Here is a 20,365-nt window from a genome sequence, read left to right on the forward strand (position 1 = left end):
TAAAGACTTCTAATGCTTGTCATGGAACTCCTGCAGTTTCTTTATCTCCAATCTGGTTCTGTATCGCTGAGTGAGACTCTGATCTGCAGCACAGGCACATCCTTCCTCATGATTTTTATTGAATTGGTTATGTTGGCGAACGCTCTGCCAGGGATTTTACATTATGTAGAAACCATTTTAAATTATTGTGAAACTGCTTTGAAATTTGCAGCATCAAGTGGAAGTCTGGAAACCCCAGAACGAGCGCAGAGCAGCGTGCTCTCTGCACAGAGGAAAGCCACAGCCCAGCAACCTAATGAATCACATGGAAAATGTTTGGACAACGCTGGCACCGAACTGTATTTACTTTATTCAGCATGTGACCAAACCAGGGATCCATTGAAGTACTGTTTATTGAAAAGACTGCTTCTCAATTTGACACTTGTTGGGTCCCTAGGTTGCGTGTCAATGAAGTTTCAGAGACTGCTGTGCACTGTTCACATCAGTTGAATAGAAACCACGAAAACTTCTGCACAATCTTCAGCCCCATTGTCATTTAAACAGGCTTGTAGTGATGAATAAGTTCCTGTTTGACCTTCATGAAAATGTACTGGCTTCTTTAACACATAATCACAGCCTCGCATAGTCACACACAGACACGCTAGCCACAGCCTGGCAGCTGCACAGTTAATTACACCCAGGCAGGTGCGGGACAGTGACAAGACTGGACTGGACTATAATACTGAGCTAATGATAGAGATAAGAGCCAGCTAAAGACAGGGTAGCTGGAAAGCAAGAAAAACAGTCTTGAATTTAAACCTGGATCCAGGAGACCTAGTTTGAGTTAGCTTTGCTGTATCGAACCCCAATCTCCCCTGGTGTGCCGTGCAGCGGCCCGAAACCTGGTCTCCTCAAACCAAGTTCCAAGTCACAAAGTGTTTTCTTGTTCCCTCAGCGTTACAGAAATATGATGAACTAAGTTCCTTTACAACTCCTCCTGTCCCGTGGGAGCGGAGTGCTTAGAATTACGCCTCACTAAACACAGTAAGAGGAGACAGAGTGTACAAGACCCTGCTGGAGACGTCCCTTTGTAATACACACGTCTGCATCGGACCAGCAGCGCCGCTCACAAACAAAAAACAACAAAACAACTGGGAAATCATGAAATAACCCAAAAGAAAAGGGGCCTGTGCTGAACAATGCGGTCCAGACCTCCAGACACACCCAGTGTGGAGGATGCTCTTATAGAGCAGGACTGAGGCTGTCCTGCTGCACAATGACTGTGCACCTTTCTCATGCTGCTGTCAGGGATATACAGGCTCAGAGGAGAAGCCCTGAGCAGCACAATGACTGTGCACCTTTCTCATGCTGCTGTCAGGGATATACAGGCTCAGAGGAGGAGCCCTGAGCAGCACAATGACTGTGCACCTTTCTCATGCTGCTGTCAGGGATATACAGGCTCAGAGGAGGAGCCCTGAGCAGCACAATGACTGTGCACCTTTCTCATGCTGCTGTCAGGGATGTACAGGCTCAGGAGGAGCCCTGAGCAGCACAATGACTGTGCACCTTTCTCATGCTGCTGTCAGGGATATACAGGCTCAGAGGAGGAGCCCTGAGCAGCACAATGACTGTGCACCTTTCTCATGCTGCTGTCAGGGATATACAGGCTCAGAGGAGGAGCCCTGAGCAGCACAATGACTGTGCACCTTTCTCATGCTGCTGTCAGGGATGTACAGGCTCAGAGGAGAAGCCCTGAGCAGCACAATGACTGTGCACCTTTCTCATGCCCTGTCACATCTACACAGAGAGTGGGGAGGGTATGGAATGGGTTGCCTGGGATTATCTAGCCATGCTGCTGAATCACTGCGGCGCTCAGATACAGCCTCTGCCCTGTCACATCTACACAGAGAGTGGGGAGGGTATGGAATGGGTTGCCTGGGTTTATCTAGCCATGCTGCTGAATCACTGCGGTGCTCAGATACAGCAGGCTCCCAGTGAGCGGGTGTTTAAATGACAGCCCTGATGATGTCACTGTGTCACGGCGTCAGGCGGTTTCCTCAGCTGCATTGTGGGATGCAGGTGGAGGCTCAGCCTGGGTGTGGCTCTGTCTGGGGCACGCTGTTGTTCAATCACCTGTTCATTATATAACTCTGCGGCTAGCCAGTAATCACACAGCCCAGCAGCAGCACGTACACAGCATGAGGACTGTCTCAAAACACCTGAGTCCAAACACTGGTCTGCTTGACTCAGTCTCTTCTAGTTTCAATAATAACACTGACGAAGGCACTAGAGCCCAAACGCTGGTCTGCTTGACTCGGTCTCTTCTAGTTTCAATAATAACACTGACGAAGGCACTAGAGCCCAAACGCTGGTCTGCTTGACTCGGTCTCTTCTAGTTTCAATAACACTAATGAAGGCAACAGCAATCTTGTATAACTAATACAACCCCTATAAAGGTTTATTGTAATAAAAGCACAGTGACAGCACAGCACAGTGTGATACAGCACAGTGTGATATAGCACAGTGACAGCACAGTGTGATACAGCACAGTGACAGCACAGCTCAGTGTGATACAGCACAGCACTGTGTGATACAGCACAGCACTGTGTGATACAGCAGTGACAGCACAGCACTGTGATACAGCACAGTGACAGCACAGTGTGATACAGCACAGCACTGTGTGATACAGCACAGTGACAGCACAGTGTGATACAGCACAGAGAGGCATGGTAAAGTATGCTAAATGCACTGTAAACCACGAGACAAGCAAGCGGGTGAAAGTACAACATGACTCAGATTTACTGTGATAAACTCGGCTTGCATAACAGAAGAGCTGCTGAAGTCCTCTGCTATTCCTGATCTACATTCATGATTTAGATTCTGGTATAGTAAGCAATCTTGTTAAATTTGCAGACGACACAAAAATAAGAGGAGTGGCAAACACTGTTGCAGCAGCAAAGGTCATTCAAAATGATCTAGACAGCATTCAGAACTGGGCAGACACATGGCAAATGACATTTAATAGAGAAAAGTGTAAGGTACTGCACGCAGGCAATAAAAATGTGCATTATAAATATCACATGGGAGATACTGAAATTGAAGAAGGAATCTATAAAAAAGACCTAGGGGTTTATGTTGACTCAGAAATGTTTTTTTAAATCAAGGGAAGCAATGTTAAAACTTTACAATGCATTAGTAAGACCTCACCTAGAATATTGTGTTCAGTTCTGGTCACCTCGTTCCAAAAAGGATATTGCTGATCTACAAAGAGTGCAAAGAAGAGCGACCAGAATTATCCCGGGTTTAAAAGGCATGTCGTATGCAGACAGGCTCAAAGAATTGAATCTGTTCAGTCTTGAACAAAGAAGACTATACGGCGATCTGATTCAAACATTCAAAATCCTAAAAGATAGACAATGTCGACCCAGGGGACTTCTTTGACCTGAAAAAAGAAACAAGGACCAGGGGTCACAAATGGAGATTAGATAAAGGGGCATTCAGAACAGAAAATAGGAGGCACTTTTTTTACACAGAGAATTGTGAGGGTCTGGAACCAACTCCCCAGTAATGTTGTTGAAGCTGACACCCTGGGATCCTTCAAGAAGCTGCTTGATGAGATTCTGGGATCAAGAAGCTACTAACAACCAAACGAGCAAGATGGGCTGAATGGCCTCCTCTCGTTTGTAAACTTTCTTATGTTCTTATGAAGTGAATAATTTACAGATGGGTTACCAATGTGTACATAAGCTACAAAACAATAAACAGTGAAATGCCAAAGTACAAGGGTCACAGATCAACAAGTTTACTGCAAAGAGAAACCAGCTCTGACTTCAAGTCACGTTGTCTTGGGCAATTAAATAAAGTACATTCTAACAAAACAGCAGCGTGGTCATGCGCTGCTGTTGCGTAACAATGACGTTTTTATAATTTGCAAAGTCACGAAACGCCAGCGAATTCTCGGGGGTAATTAAGCCATACTGTCGATTTTGCACAACTGCTAGTCTTGGCAAACATCTGGGCAACCTGCGTCCCCCGTTTAATTAATTTAAACTGACATGGTTAAGGGTCACTCACACACACGAACTGGTTAACTCTGTGTATTCGTACTGTATAGCGCGGCTTTATACCCACTTACATTAAAACATTCCTAAAACGTAAAAACTAAGGCGTGTCACTCAGTAAAATAATAATAACTGTTTATTTCAAGCGCTATATTCACTACAGAGGGGCCGTATTTAAAATAATTAAAAACGCATATGACTCAAACTGACGATGAAAACACGCTTTACAGACTTGTTCTCAGTGGGATATGTCACTGTTAATTATAATGGGCATTAGGTTAATCACACGTTACGCAGTGCATTACGATCTATGCAGTTTATTTAATATACGGGGATGAAACTGAACTTACAGCTTTTTCACTGGACAAGACACCCGTCAGATAGTGCGAATGTGTTTCGTGTTTTGTACTGTTGTTTCCCGGTGTTAATGTGTGTTTAGGGTTCAGTTTCCCAGTTACGGGACATGCTGTTAGTCAGTCTGTTTACTGGTACTGAGCTATTCCAACAATACCTACAACCCCCCTCTAAAAACAAACACAACTACTCAATTAAAGAACGTATATGTTTGGTTTTTTTTGGCACATAAACGTTAACTGTACGGTTAACAGTCGGGTACATGGGTTACATTTGTAATAATTTGTAATAAACAGTTAATGTACATTTAAAAAAAAACCGAAGTGAAACGACCGGTGGGGGTGCTAACCCAACGCAACAGCCGCCGCCATCTTACCTTCCTTCGTCCCCAGGCCGCGGGGGGGGGGGGGCGCCCCCGTTGCCAGGGCGGGGGTCCGCCCCCGTTGCCAGGGCGGTGACGTCACTGTCATATATAGAGCGGGTGGCGCTGTCGCAGCTCATAAAGAAGCGAGCAGTCTTCAGAGAGGGAGAGCTATACGTGTTCCTGCTTCAACAGTGCTTGAACGGAACCCGCAGCCAGGACCTTTCGAAACAAAATCCACTTTACATTCCAACTCTCTCTAATAATCCAGCCTTCACATAGTCCTATAAAAACGCACTACATCTACAAAGCATACCCCTTTAAAAAGCGTGTTTAAACAGCTTGCATCGTCGACGCTTGACTCCCGTTCAAGGACATTTTCAGGTGAGTCCACTTCTTTCGGTATACGCGTGATATATGTATTGTATAATCAATGTGTGTGTGATTTCATTTGGATAAATATATTTCATCGTTGTGGTAAACTCATTCATTCGGGTTTTGTATAGTCGCGTTCGCCACCTCGTTCGATACAATCGGTATAATTTAATTTAAATTCCTCATGTTCCGCACCTGGGTTGATGGTACCCGATGCAGTCATTTTATACACGAGTAGTGTTTTTAAATGTGATTCGGCACAAAATATCCTCTTCGCAGTTCTGTACCGTCCGTTTCTACATCTCAAAATTAACAACGACGCTGTGTGTGAGCGCCATTGCGTTGTGGGTCCGACTCCATATATAAATATGTTGCCTTTCTGTCTACAACGAGCTACAATCAGAAGTGTGGCTCTCTTAAATATGTTTTTATTCTGATAAACATTTAACTAGGTTGTCTTAAACGAATCCTAAGTGTTTTTTTTACTCTCCGCCCAGGCACACAGACAGCGGCATTTCATCCCCGTGAGGTTCCTTCATAAAGGAAACGAGCTCCGCAGGAAAATGAACGGGTCCCTTTTCACATCGGCACATATGCTTGCAAAACGAACCGCACTTTTACAAAAAAAAAAAAAATAATCCGCCCACAACGAACCCAGTGTGAATGAATCCTAGATTATCGATTATAATGCGATTCGGAAACCCGACCCATCAGGTGATGCGCTATCTCTCTCTCTCCCGGCGCTGCAGCGCTGTCTGCGCCGCACTAAGAGTCTCCTTGCGCGTCTTAACAATAATTCTAATGCGAGGTCTCTATCAAGGCCCACAACCTTTTACAGTTCACTCCGGTTCGGATGCACTTGTCCATATTCTCGGTGAAATGTACTCTTAAGTGTTGGTACGGTCCATTTTAATATTTAATCTTTAAACGTTTGAGAAATACTATCCAGCCGGTAAATGTAATTATGTAAACAATGACGTTAGCGCTTTTTTAAATTAGGGCTTACGGTGGTACACGAAACTACAAAAATCCTAACCCACGCAGCCCGCCTCTCGCGTGATCTGCTGTACCCCGTGTCCACGCGTGTGCTCAGCAATGACACAGAACAATGGCTACGTGCGCTTCCCTCGCAGGAATGCGCTTGCGGGTCCGCGCCTCGGTACAAACGCACGGACTCCTGGTGGTAACGGGGAGGTGTCTTATCAAGGTTGTGCCCCCACCCTCCTCCTAACTGGAAATCTGAACGGGCGCTACAATGACATGGCACAATGCGTTCAGCCATCTGTGTGAACCAGCCGCTCCAAAATACAGGAACTGAACATGAGAACTATTAATAAATCGAAGGCTTGTAATCGCCCCCCCCCCTTTCTGAAATTCCCCTCCCTGCAGCTGCTCCAGCTAACCTGCCTTTGTGTTTTGTTTGTCTGTTTTCTCTCTGCAGACCGTAACCATGAGCTCCCAAGTCAGACAGAACTTCCACCAGGACTGCGAGGCAGCCATCAACCGCCAGATCAACCTGGAGCTGTACGCGTCCTACGTGTACCTGTCCATGGTGAGAGGCCGGCGTGGTTAGAGCGGGGGCAGGGAGGCTGTGTTTGTGTGTGTGTGCGCATGTGTCTGTATACAGGTACATTTTAAGTCTCCCCCCTCCCTTGCAGTCGTACTACTTCGACCGGGACGACGTGGCGCTGCACAACTTTGCCAAGTTCTTCAAGCACCAGTCCCACGAGGAGCGCGAGCACGCCGAGAAACTGATGAAGCAGCAGAACCAGAGAGGGGGGCGCATCTTCCTGCAGGACATCCGGGTCAGTACCCCCCGACCAGAACCGCAGACTCTCTTCCTGTCTGTATTGACAGGGATGGAAACAAGACCGCTGTTCTTGAGAGCGTGATTAGCCACAGCATGTAGGGAACACGCTCAGCTGTGTCTTAATTAAACTCAGTCCAGGAATGGATCAGAGTCTTGCTTCCGTCCCTGTTGAATACACGATGGCTGTGTCAGGGCAAAGGGAGGTGGGTCTTTGTTAATTTCTGTCTTGTGGCCCCACAGAAGCCGGAGCGTGACGAGTGGGGCAGCGGTCTGGAGGCTCTGGAATGCGCTCTGCAGCTGGAGAAGAGCGTTAACCAGTCCCTGCTGGACATGCACAAGGTGGCGTCCGAGCGCAACGACCCGCACGTGAGTACCTGTCCTCTCGCTGCACAGAGCAGAGCCGGGGTTATCTGTACAGACAGACTCCGTAAATCCAGGCTGATTTTGTTCCTGCACTTCAGGAGGAACCGTCTCGTTCAGGGATTAAGTTTGTAGGAGTGGCTGGGGCCGGAAGGAAAGGGATTTTGAGGGAGGATTAAAGTTCTTTTGAAAGCAGAAATCTGTCTCTGTCGTTGTGGAATATTCTGAGTGATCTTTCTTTAATCTTCCCGATCAGACACCCTCTCCTGTTTTTATTATTGTATCGCGGTTGTCAGTTGGTTCACCTGCAGGGTTCTTACTAATGCTGTGGATCCTGTGAGTTCACACTGAAGAAATATCCTGCCTCTTAATTCAGACAATGTAATCTGAAGAGATTGAATACTAGTATTGCACGCTGGTAATTGAACAAATGTGATTTCCCCACAGCCAAGTATTTTGTATTTTTTTTATTTTTTATTTGATAATGACATGCAGTGAAATCCATTAACCATGGTATCTGGAACGGAGAAACGTGAACTCCATACTGATGAACACACAGGCAGACACTCGATCCCTGTGTGACTGGAGTTCAGCTCCAGGTCCCAGCCCTGCACTAACGCGCTCGGTCTCTCTCCTCCCTGCAGATGTGTGACTTCATTGAGACGCACTACCTGGACGAGCAGGTCAAGTCTATCAAGGAGCTGGGAGACTGGGTGACCAACCTGCGCCGCATGGGAGCTCCCCAGAACGGCATGGCAGAGTACCTGTTCGACAAGCACACCATGGGGTCCGCGCAGAGCTAGACTGGCCTGACCCCCAGCCTCCCCACACCGGCCCCAAGCCAGCATGCATTGGAACGTCTACTGCCTCTCGTACCGCACTGTGTGCTATCTGTGTGTGTGCGCGTCCCCCTCCATGTTGTGTGGCTTCATAAGTGACCGTGTTGTGCTTGTATTTAATAAATAAAGAAACTTCTGAAATCTTCTGTATTTGCATGTTTTCGTGCTGTCATCTGCAAAGAGGAGAGGTTCAGCTACAGTCCCATGGACCTCGTGCCTCGTGCTGTCATCTGCAAAGAGGCGAGGTTCAGATACGGTCCCAGGACCTCATTCCTCGTGCTGTCGGCTACAACGAGGCGAGGTTCAGATACGGTCCTTTGGACCTCGCGCCTCGTGCTGTCATCTGCAAAGAGGCGAGGTTCAGATACGGTCCCAGGACCTCACGCCTCGTGCTGTCAGCTGCAGCGAGGTGATGCAGAGTTCCACAGGACGGGTTCAGATACAGTCCCAGGACCTCGTGCTGTCAGCTGCAATGAGGCGAAGCAGTTTCACAGCCCGGCCTGCAGGTTTTGGACTGTGTTTGCACTGTCTGGAGTGGGTTCCTGTCCAGTGAGTCAGACCATGGAGTTCTGGAAGTTCAGTGCTGTGTTGCTATGGTGACCCCCTGTTAGCCAATGAGATTTATAATGGTTATATCTTCTCAGCTGCAGAGTGGGATATGAACCAGATCACTGAATACAACCATAACTAATGCAAGTACCTACAGTAGATAAATACAAATACTCCAGAGTGAAAAATAGATCTTTATTAATGATTTAACAAGACAGGGATGCAGCCATTCAACATTACTATCATTAAATGCATATTTTAAAATCACATTTTGGGTAAGAGTCATTAAAATAGGTAGTTCATTAACACTGGTGTCTTCAAAACTAACAATTAGCAAATAACGAGCAAGACTTGAGTAGTGATCTGTGTAATGCAGAGATTTCTACAAGTACAACATGTACTGCTAGGAGTCAATTAAACAGTGAAACGCAGTGTCTCTGGTGTGTGTTGCGTCTGTTTCGATGCACAGTGTTCCTGGTGTGTGTTGTGTCTGTTTCGATGCACCACTCAGCCCAGGTTGAAAACCATGCTGTACCTGACACTGCGTTTCCATCTTAGTTTAGACGACCCTCATAGGCTGCCCCTGATATTTTTCTGACCCTTCCCCAAAGCAGGATGGGTGGAAGGCAATCCCAACACTGACCAATCAAGTGACAAGTGGGCGGAAACACTGAATCCACTTCCGGGTGCGCAGGGTTCTCCCGACTTTAATATTCTTTGTGGGTTTATTTAGTTACAAAAAAAAAAAAAAAAAAGCTGGAACTCGGGTGCGACTGACAAGGGGAGTGCGGGAGGAGCCTGGATGAGCTGGGAGCGCCGGTCAATCCGGGCTCCTGGAAACGAGGTATTATCTACAGGAAACGCTATCGGTGGAGAACAAAGTATGCAGTGAAACAAAGGCACTAATAAACCAAACAGGTGAAGGGAAATGGATTTTATAACCCTGGAGGGTCACTGGTCAGGCTGGGACCTGGCTGAAGGGTCCTCTGGTTTGCACTGGGAGTGGAATCTGCTGTCCAGCTTGCCGTCATCATGGAGGTTGTCACCCTGGCTGCAGCCCCCATGATCCCCAGGCGGGCTGGGCAGCAGGAGGTCCCCCCCAGTCAGGGAGACCCCAGAGTCGTTCGGGAAGCGGGGCCCCCTGTAGCTGGGCTCTGTGGCGCTGAGCCCCCCTCCCCTGTCTCCCGGCTGCTGGGTGGAGGGGGGGGGAAGCAGAACACGCCCCCCCCTGCGCCGCCCCCCGGGGTGCGAGCCCCACTCGGTGAGGACAGACTCTCCAGAGCCAGGTTCTCCAGCGTGAGTCTGGGGTCCCGGCGAGCCATCAGACCCTTGGCTGGCTTCAGCCTGTTCCCCGCCTCGGAGAGAGCAGGAGGGGGTGGCTGGGGAGGGGGCTGAGCCTCGAAGGAGAAGAGAGGGGGTTCGTCCGGGGGTCTGGGGTGCGAGGGGAGGGGGCTGGATCTGGAGCGAGGCTGCTGATCGGCCTGACCCCCTGCAGAGTCTTCGTTCAACCAGAGGAGGGAGGAGTCGGGCAGGTGTGGGGGAGCCCCGAGCAGCCCTGAGCCGCGCTCCCAGTCCTGCCCTGTCCGGGGGGCCACACGCTGGGGCCCTCGGCGAGGGCAGGGGGGGAACACCATGGGCACAGAGTGGATGGGGGTCTGCGGGCAGCTGTAGAAGCCCGGCCGGCCGTGGAAGGGGACGGAGGTGAAGGCGAAATCGAGGTCCCGGTCTCTGTCGGGGTCCAGGCCGTCGCGCTCCCCCTGCTGCAGCCATGAGAGGCCGGGGTTGTAGGGTTTGGGGTACGGGGAGAGCGTGGGGTGCGTGTACAGGGGGAAGCGGCTGTTCGAGGGACCCCCCCCGCGCCTCTGCAGCAGGTTGAGCCGGGAGCTGGAGCGAGTGAACGAGGCAGACTGCAGACCCAGCAGCCGTCCCAGGTTACCCAGCAGAGGGGTGGAGTGGTTCACCTCTACCCCCTCTTTGATCTGCTCCAGGGGCTGGATCTCCATCTCTTCCTTCTGCATGCTGAGGGGAGGGGAGTTTATTTTTTAGGAAAAACTTGCATAGTATAGTATAGTATGGTATGGTATAATGTTGTGTAGTATTTCAGTATTGAGTGGGTCTGTGTGTATTGCAGTGCTGTGCTGTGTATATGGTGCAGTTCAGTGTTGTGCTGTGTATATGGTACAGTGCTGTGCAGTGTATATGGTGCAGTGCTGTGCTGTGCTGTGTATATGGTGCAGTGCAGTGCTGTGCTGTGTATATGGTACAGTGCTGTGCAGTGTATATGGTGCAGTGCTGTGCTGTGCTGTGCATATGGTGCAGTGCTGTGCTGTGTATATGGTGCAGTGCAGTGCTGTGCTGTGTATATGGTACTGTGCTGTGCTGTGTATATGGTGCAGTGCTGTGCTGTGCTGTGTATATGGTGCAGTGCTGTGCTGTGTATATGGTACAGTGCTGTGCTGTGTATATGGTGCAGTGCAGTGCTGTGCTGTGTATATGGTACAGTGCTGTGCTGTGTATATGGTACAGTGCTGTGCTGTGTATATGGTGCAGTGCTGTGCTGTGCTGTGTATATGGTACTGTGCTGTGCTGTGTATATGGTGCAGTGCTGTGCTGTGCTGTGTATATGGTGCAGTGCTGTGCTGTGTATATTGTGCCGACCTGATGTCGAAGGTGGAGCCCATGAAGGAGTGGATCCGGTACTCTGCAGTGGCCGAGGTGTAGGGGGGCTGCGGGTCACAGTCGTTCCAGTAGAGATCCCTCTCCAGAGCCGGCAGATTATCATACATCTCATCCACCGACAAGAGAGAGATCTGAGAGAGAGGGAGAGGCTATCATACATCTCATCCACCGACAAGAGAGAGATCTGAGAGAGAGGGAGAGGCTATCATACATCACATCCACTGACAAGAGAGAGATCTGAGAGAGAGGGAGAGGCTATCATACATCTCATCCACTGACAAGAGAGAGATCTGAGAGAGAGGGAGAGGCTATCATACATCTCATCCACTGACAAGAGAGAGATCTGAGAGAGAGGGAGAGGCTATCATACATCTCATCCACTGACAAGAGAGAGATCTGAGAGAGAGGGAGAGGCTATCATACATCTCATCCACTGACAAGAGAGAGATCTGAGAGAGAGGGAGAGGCTATCATACATCTCATCCACTGACAAGAGAGAGATCTGAGAGAGAGGGAGAGGCTATCATACATCTCATCCACTGACAAGAGAGAGATCTGAGAGAGAGGGAGAGGCTATCATACATCTCATCCACCGACAAGAGAGAGATCTGAGAGAGAGGGAGAGGCTATCATACATCTCATCCACTGACAAGAGAGAGATCTGAGAGAGAGGGAGAGGCTATCATACATCTCATCCACTGACAAGAGAGAGATCTGAGAGAGAGGGAGAGGCTATCATACATCTCATCCACTGACAAGAGAGAGATCTGAGAGAGAGGGAGAGGCTATCATACATCTCATCCACTGACAAGAGAGAGATCTGAGAGAGAGGGAGAGGCTATCATACATCTCATCCACTGACAAGAGAGAGATCTGAGAGAGAGGGAGAAGGAGGGAGAGAGAGAAGGAGGGGGAGGGAGAGAGAGAAGGAGGGGAGGGGGAGAGAGAGAAGGAGGGGAGGGGGAGAGAGAAGGAGAGAGAAGGAGGGGAGGGAGAGAGAGAAGGAGGGGGAGGGAGAGAGAGAAGGAGGGGAGGGGGAGGGAGAGAAGGGGGAGAGAAGGAGGGGAGGGGGAGGGGGAGGGAAGGGAGAGAAGGAGGGGAGGGGGAGAGAGAGAAGGAGGGGAGGGGGAGAGAGAAGGAGAGAGAAGGAGGGGAGGGAGAGAGAGAAGGAGGGGGAGGGAGAGAGAGAAGGAGGGGAGGGGGAGGGAGAGAAGGAGGGGAGGGGGAGGGGAGGGAAGGGAGAGAGAGAGAGAGGGAGAAGGAGGGGGGAGAGAGGGTTACATTTATTTCAACCAGGTTAATACAGAAGGCCCTTGAGGGTCACTGGACTGCAGTGTTTCCTGCTGACCTCTCACCTGCAGGTTCCTGTCCACGAACCAGTTTGACTCAAAGTCGTCGTCGTCCTCGCCGAAGGGGTTAATCAGCTGCTCAGCCACCTGGGATAGCAAACACCCCCAGCACAGCCCGTTAGTGATCACATGATCAACAACAACAACGACAGAAACTGTAGAGGATACAGGACAGGGTGCTGCATGATACAGCCTGGACTGACACGCTGCTGTGACACAGCCTGGACTGACATGCTGCTGTGACACAGCCTGGACTGACACAGCCTGGACTGACACGCTGCTGTGACACAGCCTGGACTGACACGCTGCTGTGACACAGCCTGGACTGACACACTGCTGTGACACAGCCTGGACTGACACAGCCTGGACTGACACGCTGCTGTGACACAGCCTGGACTGACACGCTGCTGTGACACAGCCTGGACTGACACACTGCTGTGACACAGCCTGGACTGACATGCTGCTGTGACACAGCCTGGACTGACACAGCCTGGACTGACACGCTGCTGTGACACAGCCTGGACTGACACAGCCTGGACTGACACACTGCTGTGACACAGCCTGGACTGACACGCTGCTGTGACACAGCCTGGACTGACACACTGCTGTGACACAGCCTGGACTGACACACTGCTGTGACACAGCCTGGACTGACACAGCCTGGACTGACACACTGCTGTGACACAGCCTGGACTGACACGCTGCTGTGACATAGCCTGGACTGACACACTGCTGTGACACAGCCTGGACTGACACACTGCTGTGACACAGCCTGGACTGACACAGCCTGGACTGACACACTGCTGTGACACAGCCTGGACTGACACGCTGCTGTGACACAGCCTGGACTGACACGCTGCTGTGACACAGCCTGGACTGACACGCTGCTGTGACACAGCCTGGACTGACATGCTGCTGTGACACAGCCTGGACTGACACACTGCTGTGACACAGCCTGGACTGACATGCTGCTGTGACACAGCCTGGACTGACACGCTGCTGTGACACAGCCTGGACTGACACGCTGCTGTGACACAGCATGGACTGTCATGCTGCTGTGACACAGCCTGGACTGACACACTGCTGTGACACAGCCTGGACTGACACGCTGCTGTTCAATGTGGGAGTCTTACTATATTATTGTCATTATTAGTATTAGCACTGCACTGTGCGAGGATGAGAGCAGAGACCCGTGTTGCTGCTGAAGGAAGCCCTGGCGCCACTCACCTTGAGCCAGCCCAGGTAGAAGAAGAACTGCAGCAGGGTGAAGACGGGGATGTAGAGGTCGAGGTCGTGGTCGGGGTACCCCTGCGCGGGGTCCAGGAACTGCCGGCCAATCAGACAGGCCAGCAGGAAGCTATACACAGCAACCGTCACCACCTAGCAACAAAACATAGCAACTGTCACCACCTAGCAACAGAACACAGCAACTGTCACCACCTAGCAACAGAACACAGCAACCGTTGCCACCTAGCAACAGAACACAGCAACCGTCACCACCTAGCAACAGAACACAGCAACCGTCACCATCTAGCAAAAGAACACAGCAACTCAGTCACCCCCTAGCAACAGAACACAGCAACTCAGTCACCACCTAGCAACCTAACCTCTTACCTGTGAAACCCCTAACCCCTTACCTGTGTAACCCCTAACCCCTTACCTGAGAAACCCTAACCCCTTACCTGTGTAACCCCTAACCCCTTACCTGTGTAACCCTAACCCCTTACCTGTGAAACCCCTAACCCCTTACCTGAGAAACCCTAACCCCTTACCTGTGAAACCCCAACCCCTTACCTGTGTAACCCTAACCCCTTACCTGTGAAACCCCTAACCCCTTACCTGAGAAACCCCTAACCCCTTACCTGAGAAACCCCTAACCCCTTACCTGTGTAACCCTAACCCCTTACCTGTGTAACCCCTAACCCCTTACCTGTGAAACCCCTAACCCCTTACCTGTGTAACCCTAACCCCTTACCTGTGAAACCCCTAACCCCTTACCTGAGAAACCCCTAACCCCTTACCTGAGAAACCCTAACCCCTTACCTGTGTAACCCCTAACCCCTTACCTGTGAAACCCCTAACCCCTTACCTGAGAAACCCCTAACCCCTTACCTGAGAAACCCTAACCCCTTACCTGTGTAACCCTAACCCCTTACCTGTGTAACCCCTTACCTGTGAAACCCCTAACCCCTTACCTGTGAAACCCCTAACCCCTTACCTGTGTAACCCCTAACCCCTTACCTGTGTAACCCCAACCCCTTACCTGTGTAACCCTAACCCCTTACCTGTGTAACCCCTAACCCCTTACCTGTGAAACCCCTAACCCCTTACCTGTGTAACCCTAACCCCTTACCTGTGAAACCCTTAACCCCTTACCTGTGTAACCCCTAACCCCTTACCTGTGTAACCCCTAACCCCTTACCTGTGTAACCCCTAACCCCTTACCTGTGAAACCCCTAACCCCTTACCTGTGTAACCCCTAACCCCTTACCTGTGAAACCCCTAACCCCTTACCTGTGTGTACACCAGGGGCACGCTGATCCAGTCGTAGCTATATAGAGTCCCACAGCACTGCCGTAGGGTATTCAGCTCCTAGAGACAGGATGGGACAGGACAGGGACAGAGAGTGGGACAAGGTTGGGGGTTTGTCTTACTACTCAAAAAATAAACGAGAGGAACGCTGTATGTAAACACAGCGAGCAGAGAGTGTCAGAATGGAGCTCCCCGAGGCACAGGAGCTACGCTGCGGGAGAGAGCGGTCAGAGATACTACACTGGCTGCAGTGTTTACTGGAGGAGGGACTGCAGGACACACTATAGGACACCACAGTGTTTACTGGAGGAGGGACTGCAGGACACACTATAGGACACCACAGTGTTTACTGGAGGAGGGACTGCAGGACACACTATAGGGCACCACAGTGTTTACTGGAGGAGGGACTGCAGGACACACTATAGGACACCACAGTGTTTCTGGGTGCAGTACAGGGGGCCCCATCCCTCCAGTTTGTTAAGGAGTTTTGATTTGTGAGTAAAGGGAAGTGAAGGAGATCTCTGAGCCCCTGTGGTTTCCAGCAGCTGTCTGTCTGGTCAGAGCAAGGAGGGGGGGAGGCAGTGAAACCAGAGGGGCAGAGTCACCCTGCTGCTTCAGTAAAGCATAGTCTAGTATAAAAAAGCACAGGGGAAGCACGGTAAAGCATAGAGCATATTTAAAAAAAAGGCGAAATATGGTACTGTAAATGCATAGTATAACCACAGGAAAAGCACAGGAGAGAAATGCTAAATTACTGTGCAGATTTAGTGTGGAGGGGGACAGGAGTGACAGGAGAATAACTGCAGGAGCAGCAGGACAGGAGGGACGGGGGGACACTCACGTTGAGTATGGCTTGCAGCACCACGTCGTTGTCGATGCGCCCCTCTCGCCTGGCCTGCACAGCCAGGCTGGTGAACCACACGCAGGGGACCCAGAACTTGTTGTGAGGGGACTGCAGGCTCTCAAACTTCTTGTGCTCCTCGGCGCTCATGAACCCTGAGGGAGGAGCAGCCCTGTTAGTCAGATCAGAATCCTGCAGGAAGAACGCAGCGGTCCTGTCCGTGCTGCAGCGCCCCCTACCTGCCCTCACGACGTGTTCCATGGTGGGGAAGCGCTTGTAGACGGCGGTGCTCACGGAGCGCAGGATCAGCACGCTCGCCATGTTAGCGTAGCGAACCAGAGTGCGACGCAGCAGCCTGCCACGCTCGTCCGCTCCCTGCACGTGACACGAGACCAGGCTGCTGAGCCTGTCCGGCCAGGGGATACTCTCATACTGACTCCACCAGCGAGAGACCACCACAGAGACATAGAAACCTGGGGAGAGAGAGAGAGGACAGAAGACAGGGGGAGAGGGTCACAGCCATACTCACACTTACAATCACAACCACCAATTCCAGGGAGGCTGTTCACGAACATTCCCCACATTCCTGCTCTTAATCCATTCAGGAATATTCTGGGTATTCCAGCGGCTCTGTTTAGAAATCGTCAGCCTTGCTGTGGTGTGTGAAATCCCTTCTCCACGCTGTGTGTGATCTCTCCAAACACGGGGCCACAGCTCCACCTGCTGGGCATGCCTGGGAATAGTTTCAGCCCTTTGAAATATTTATGAAATAATCTCACCTCTCTTCCCCTGTCCTGCACTCTCATTCCCTGTAGGTTATAATTTGATTTTACTTCCTTGCTCGTGTCACCCCAGCGTGTCCTCCGGGGAGTCAAAGCATCTTACTGGCTGAAGAGCCTGTCCGTCACTGAGGGAAGCAGCTGGTTGGTTACTGACATGATAGAAAAACATTCTATGCAGGTGAAATGACCTAGGAAGTACTGGAGCGTCGGCTAAAACAGGCGTCTATTTCAAAACAACTCACTTGAGACGCGCTATACAGAACGGGTGTGCACAGAGAGGAAGGGGACTGAGGGGCCAGCAGGGAGGAGACTGGGAGGAGACTGGGAGGATGGGAGGATGGGACTCACCGAGCACGAAGGAGACTGGAATGAGCCCGGAGTAGTGATTGCAGTACAGAACCAGCTTCTCAAACATCCTCCTCTGTCCTTCTGTCAGAATCACCCTGGAGAGCGGGGGAGAGGGAGGAGGGGGGAGAGAATGAGGGGGAGAGCTCACTGTATTCCCTGTGATCTGACCCCCCTACCCCACCCCCACCCCCCAGTCTAGTTTGAAAAGGTCCTGGTCCTGATGCAGTAGCTCGCTATCTGACACTGATGCAGTACAGGAGTATGATATGCATCTGTTGTGGTTTTTACTTTGCTGTTTTTAGATGATTTTTCAGACAGAAAGTGTTGCTGCATGCCACACTGGTATTACCACGCTGGCTGCGATCCCTGCAGGTACCTGTAGGTGGCGCTGAGTGCGTAGTACAGCCCCAGGAAGATGAACAGCTCGCGGTACAGCAGCTTGTAGATGCTCCCCCGCCAGCGCAGCAGGAGCAAAGAGAAGGTGCCGAGCCGCGCGTCCGCCACCCGCCTGGTGTATGTGACCGTCATCCTGCAGTGCTCTGTGACTGCCAGCAGGGGGAGCCCCCGGCACAGGGAGGGGGAACACAGAACAGACAGGCAGGCAGGCAGGCAGGCAGACAGGCAGGCAGGCAGGCAGACAGGCAGGCAGGCAGGCAGGCAGGCAGGCAGGCAGACAGACACTCTGTCCTGCACAGCGAAGGTCCTGGAGCTCACTGGACCGGGTTGGGTCAGGGTCAGGGTCAGGGTCAGGGTCAGGGTCAGGGTCAGTCTGTTTCCTGCTGTACCTGGACAAAGAGAAACACTAATTAGTATTAAACTGGTCTGAGGTTCAGAGGCAAACACAGCATCCTGCAGTGCAGCTAACCCTGTGATAAACAGACCGATAGGGAGATAATCAAAGCACAGCTGTGAAAGGGTTTGCATGACTTTCCCAATCAAGAATCCTCCTGAATAAGACATCATAGCAGCACCTTTACCTGCGGATAGCCCAGCAAAGAGTAATACAGCAAAGTGAAAGCAGGGTCAGGACTATGTCATCATTGTAAAGCCCAGAGCGGTATGGCAGAGCCTGTTAAAAAAACAACAACAAAAAAAACATGGCAAACCAGACTAAACTATGGTAAACTATGGTAAACTATGGTAAATGATGGTAAATGCATACTATAGACCACACTGCCTCCCTCCCTCCCAGTCCCTCAGCTCTCCGCACTAGACCACACTGCCTCCCTCCCAGTCCCTCAGCTCTCCCCACTAGACCACACTGCCTCCCTCCCAGTCGCTCAGCTCTCCCCACTAGACCACACTGCCTCCCTCCCAGTTCCTCAGCTCTCCCCACTAGACCACACTGCCTCCCTCCCAGTCCCTCAGCTCTCCCCACTAGACCACACTGCCTCCCTCCCAGTCCCTCAGCTCTCCCCACTAGACCACACTATATAACCCTCCAGCGATCAGCCATGCAGCACTAATCTACTTTGTACTTTGCACGATGCAATGTGCCTGAGTTCCTAAGTCTCCAAGCTACAGCAACACTACCACAGAAACAGAGAAAGACTGAGTGGTACTCCACATCGGCACCGCACCGCCCTCCCTCCGGCCAGCCGGCACTGCCAGACCAGCTTCCAGCCTGGTTCTGAACACGCGGTCCTGGCTCTAGCATCACTGAAGCTGCTCACCTGCGCTCTCTGCAGACAGGGTGGGTGTCTTACTCACCTGGAAGACTGTCGCCGGTCTCTGAGCAGCGTGGAGGACTGAGAGAACTGAGAGGACTGAGGTTTGTCCACTTGTGCGAGGGAGGACAGCTCCGTCCCACCCCTGTGTCCTGGTCACTTGATATGCTAATCTGTTACTTTACAAACAATGCTGCCCTGTGTGTGGAAGCGGACGCTCTCTAATCTCCACCTAAACCTCTCGCTGTTTACAGAACAGGCTCTGGGGCGGGTCTCTTACAAAAGCTCACCGACGCAAAAGCACAGCACACTGGGTAATAAAACACAGAGAGGTATGGTAAAGCATAGGGAAGCATTGTAAAGTATAGGGAAGCATTGTAAAGCACAGGGAAGTATTGTAAAGCACAGAGAGGTGTGGTAAAGCATAGGGAAGCATTGTAAAGCACAGAGAGGTCTGGTAAAGCATAGGGAAGCATTGTAAAGCACAGAGAGGTCTGGTAAAGCATAGGGAAGCATTGTAAAGCACAGAGAGGTCTGGTAAAGCATAGGGAAGCATTGTAAAGCACAGAGAGGTCTGGTAAAGCATAGGGAAGCATTGTAAAGCACAGAGAGGGATGGTAAAGCATAGGGAAGCACAGGGAGGGATGGTAAAGCACAGGGAGGTCTGGTAAAGCACAGGGAGGGATGGTAAAGCACAGAGAGGGATGGTAAAGCACAGGGAGGGATGGTAAAGCACACTATGGTAAATTCATAGTATGCTTGGGAAAAGCATGGGGGTAAACTTCAAAATGACTGTGCAAATTTACAATGGCAAACTTTTATAAGCTGTGTTTTTGGACTGGAGGGAGCACCCTTTCTCTAAGGGGGTGAGGGAGGGAGGGAGCACCCTTTCTCTAAGGGGGCGAGGGAGGGAGGGAGCACCCTTTCTCTAAGGGGGCGAGGGAGGGGGTGAGGTTTATTTTAGCATAGCCTGCAGATACAACATACAAAAAATAAGTGTGCTCCCTCCCTCCCTCACCCCTAAGAGAAAGCGTGCTCCCTCCCTCACCCCTAAGAGAAAGCGTGCTCCCTCCCTCACCCCCTAAGAGAAAGCGTGCTCCCTCCCTCACCCCTAAGAGAAAGCGTGCTCCCTCCCTCACCCCCTAAGAGAAAGCGTGCTCCCTCCCTCACCCCCTAAGAGAAAGAGTGCTCCCTCCCTCTCTCACCCCTAAGAGAAAGAGTGCTCCCTCCCTCTCTCACCCCTAAGAGAAAGCGTGCTCCCTCCCTCACCCCTAAGAGAAAGCGTGCTCCCTCCCTCACCCCCTAAGAGAAAGCGTGCTCCCTCCCTCACCCCCTAAGAGAAAGCGTGCTCCCTCCCTCTCTCACCCCCTAAGAGAAAGAGTGCTCCCTCCCTCACCCCCTAAGAGAAAGGGTGCTCCCTCCCTCACCCCCTAAGAGAAAGCATGCTCCCTCCCTCTCTCACCCCCTAAGAGAAAGGGT

General features: G+C 51.1%; 2 protein-coding genes across 4 annotated transcripts; one reads left to right on the forward strand and one right to left on the reverse strand.

Moving 5' to 3' along the window:
• The first annotated feature begins 4,881 nt into the window (after positions 1–4,881).
• LOC117432337 (ferritin, heavy subunit) lies at positions 4,882–8,285 on the forward strand. The gene is made up of 5 exons (XM_059002205.1): positions 4,882–5,139; positions 6,572–6,682; positions 6,789–6,935; positions 7,181–7,306; positions 7,945–8,285. The coding sequence occupies exons 2-5, from the start codon at positions 6,581–6,583 to the stop codon at positions 8,101–8,103; spliced, it is 534 nt and encodes a 177-aa protein (XP_058858188.1). The 5' UTR covers positions 4,882–5,139; positions 6,572–6,580; the 3' UTR covers positions 8,104–8,285.
• A 589-nt stretch (positions 8,286–8,874) lies between these two features.
• On the reverse strand, positions 8,875–19,690 carry LOC117432324 (bestrophin-2-like). Of its 3 annotated transcripts, XM_059002203.1 has the most exons (11): positions 18,930–19,688; positions 18,197–18,288; positions 17,596–18,004; positions 17,220–17,314; positions 16,329–16,562; positions 16,090–16,244; positions 15,231–15,308; positions 13,944–14,096; positions 12,723–12,803; positions 11,347–11,498; positions 8,875–10,707 (listed from the first exon to the last, which is right to left on the reverse strand). In XM_059002203.1, exons 3-11 carry the CDS (start codon positions 17,745–17,747, stop codon positions 9,792–9,794), a joined length of 2,016 nt encoding a protein of 671 aa, XP_058858186.1. In that variant the 5' UTR covers positions 17,748–18,004; positions 18,197–18,288; positions 18,930–19,688; the 3' UTR covers positions 8,875–9,791. The 3 variants fall into 3 exon arrangements, with proteins under 3 accessions (XP_058858186.1, XP_058858185.1, XP_058858187.1); XM_059002202.1 differs by lacking the exon at positions 18,197–18,288; XM_059002204.1 differs by lacking the exons at positions 13,944–14,096; positions 18,197–18,288 and having other exon boundaries at positions 18,930–19,690.
• Positions 19,691–20,365: the final 675 nt, after the last annotated feature.

The sequence above is a fragment of the Acipenser ruthenus genome, chromosome 27, assembly GCF_902713425.1.
Source record: "Acipenser ruthenus chromosome 27, fAciRut3.2 maternal haplotype, whole genome shotgun sequence".
In the NCBI taxonomy this organism is placed as follows: Eukaryota; Metazoa; Chordata; class Actinopteri; order Acipenseriformes; family Acipenseridae; genus Acipenser; species Acipenser ruthenus.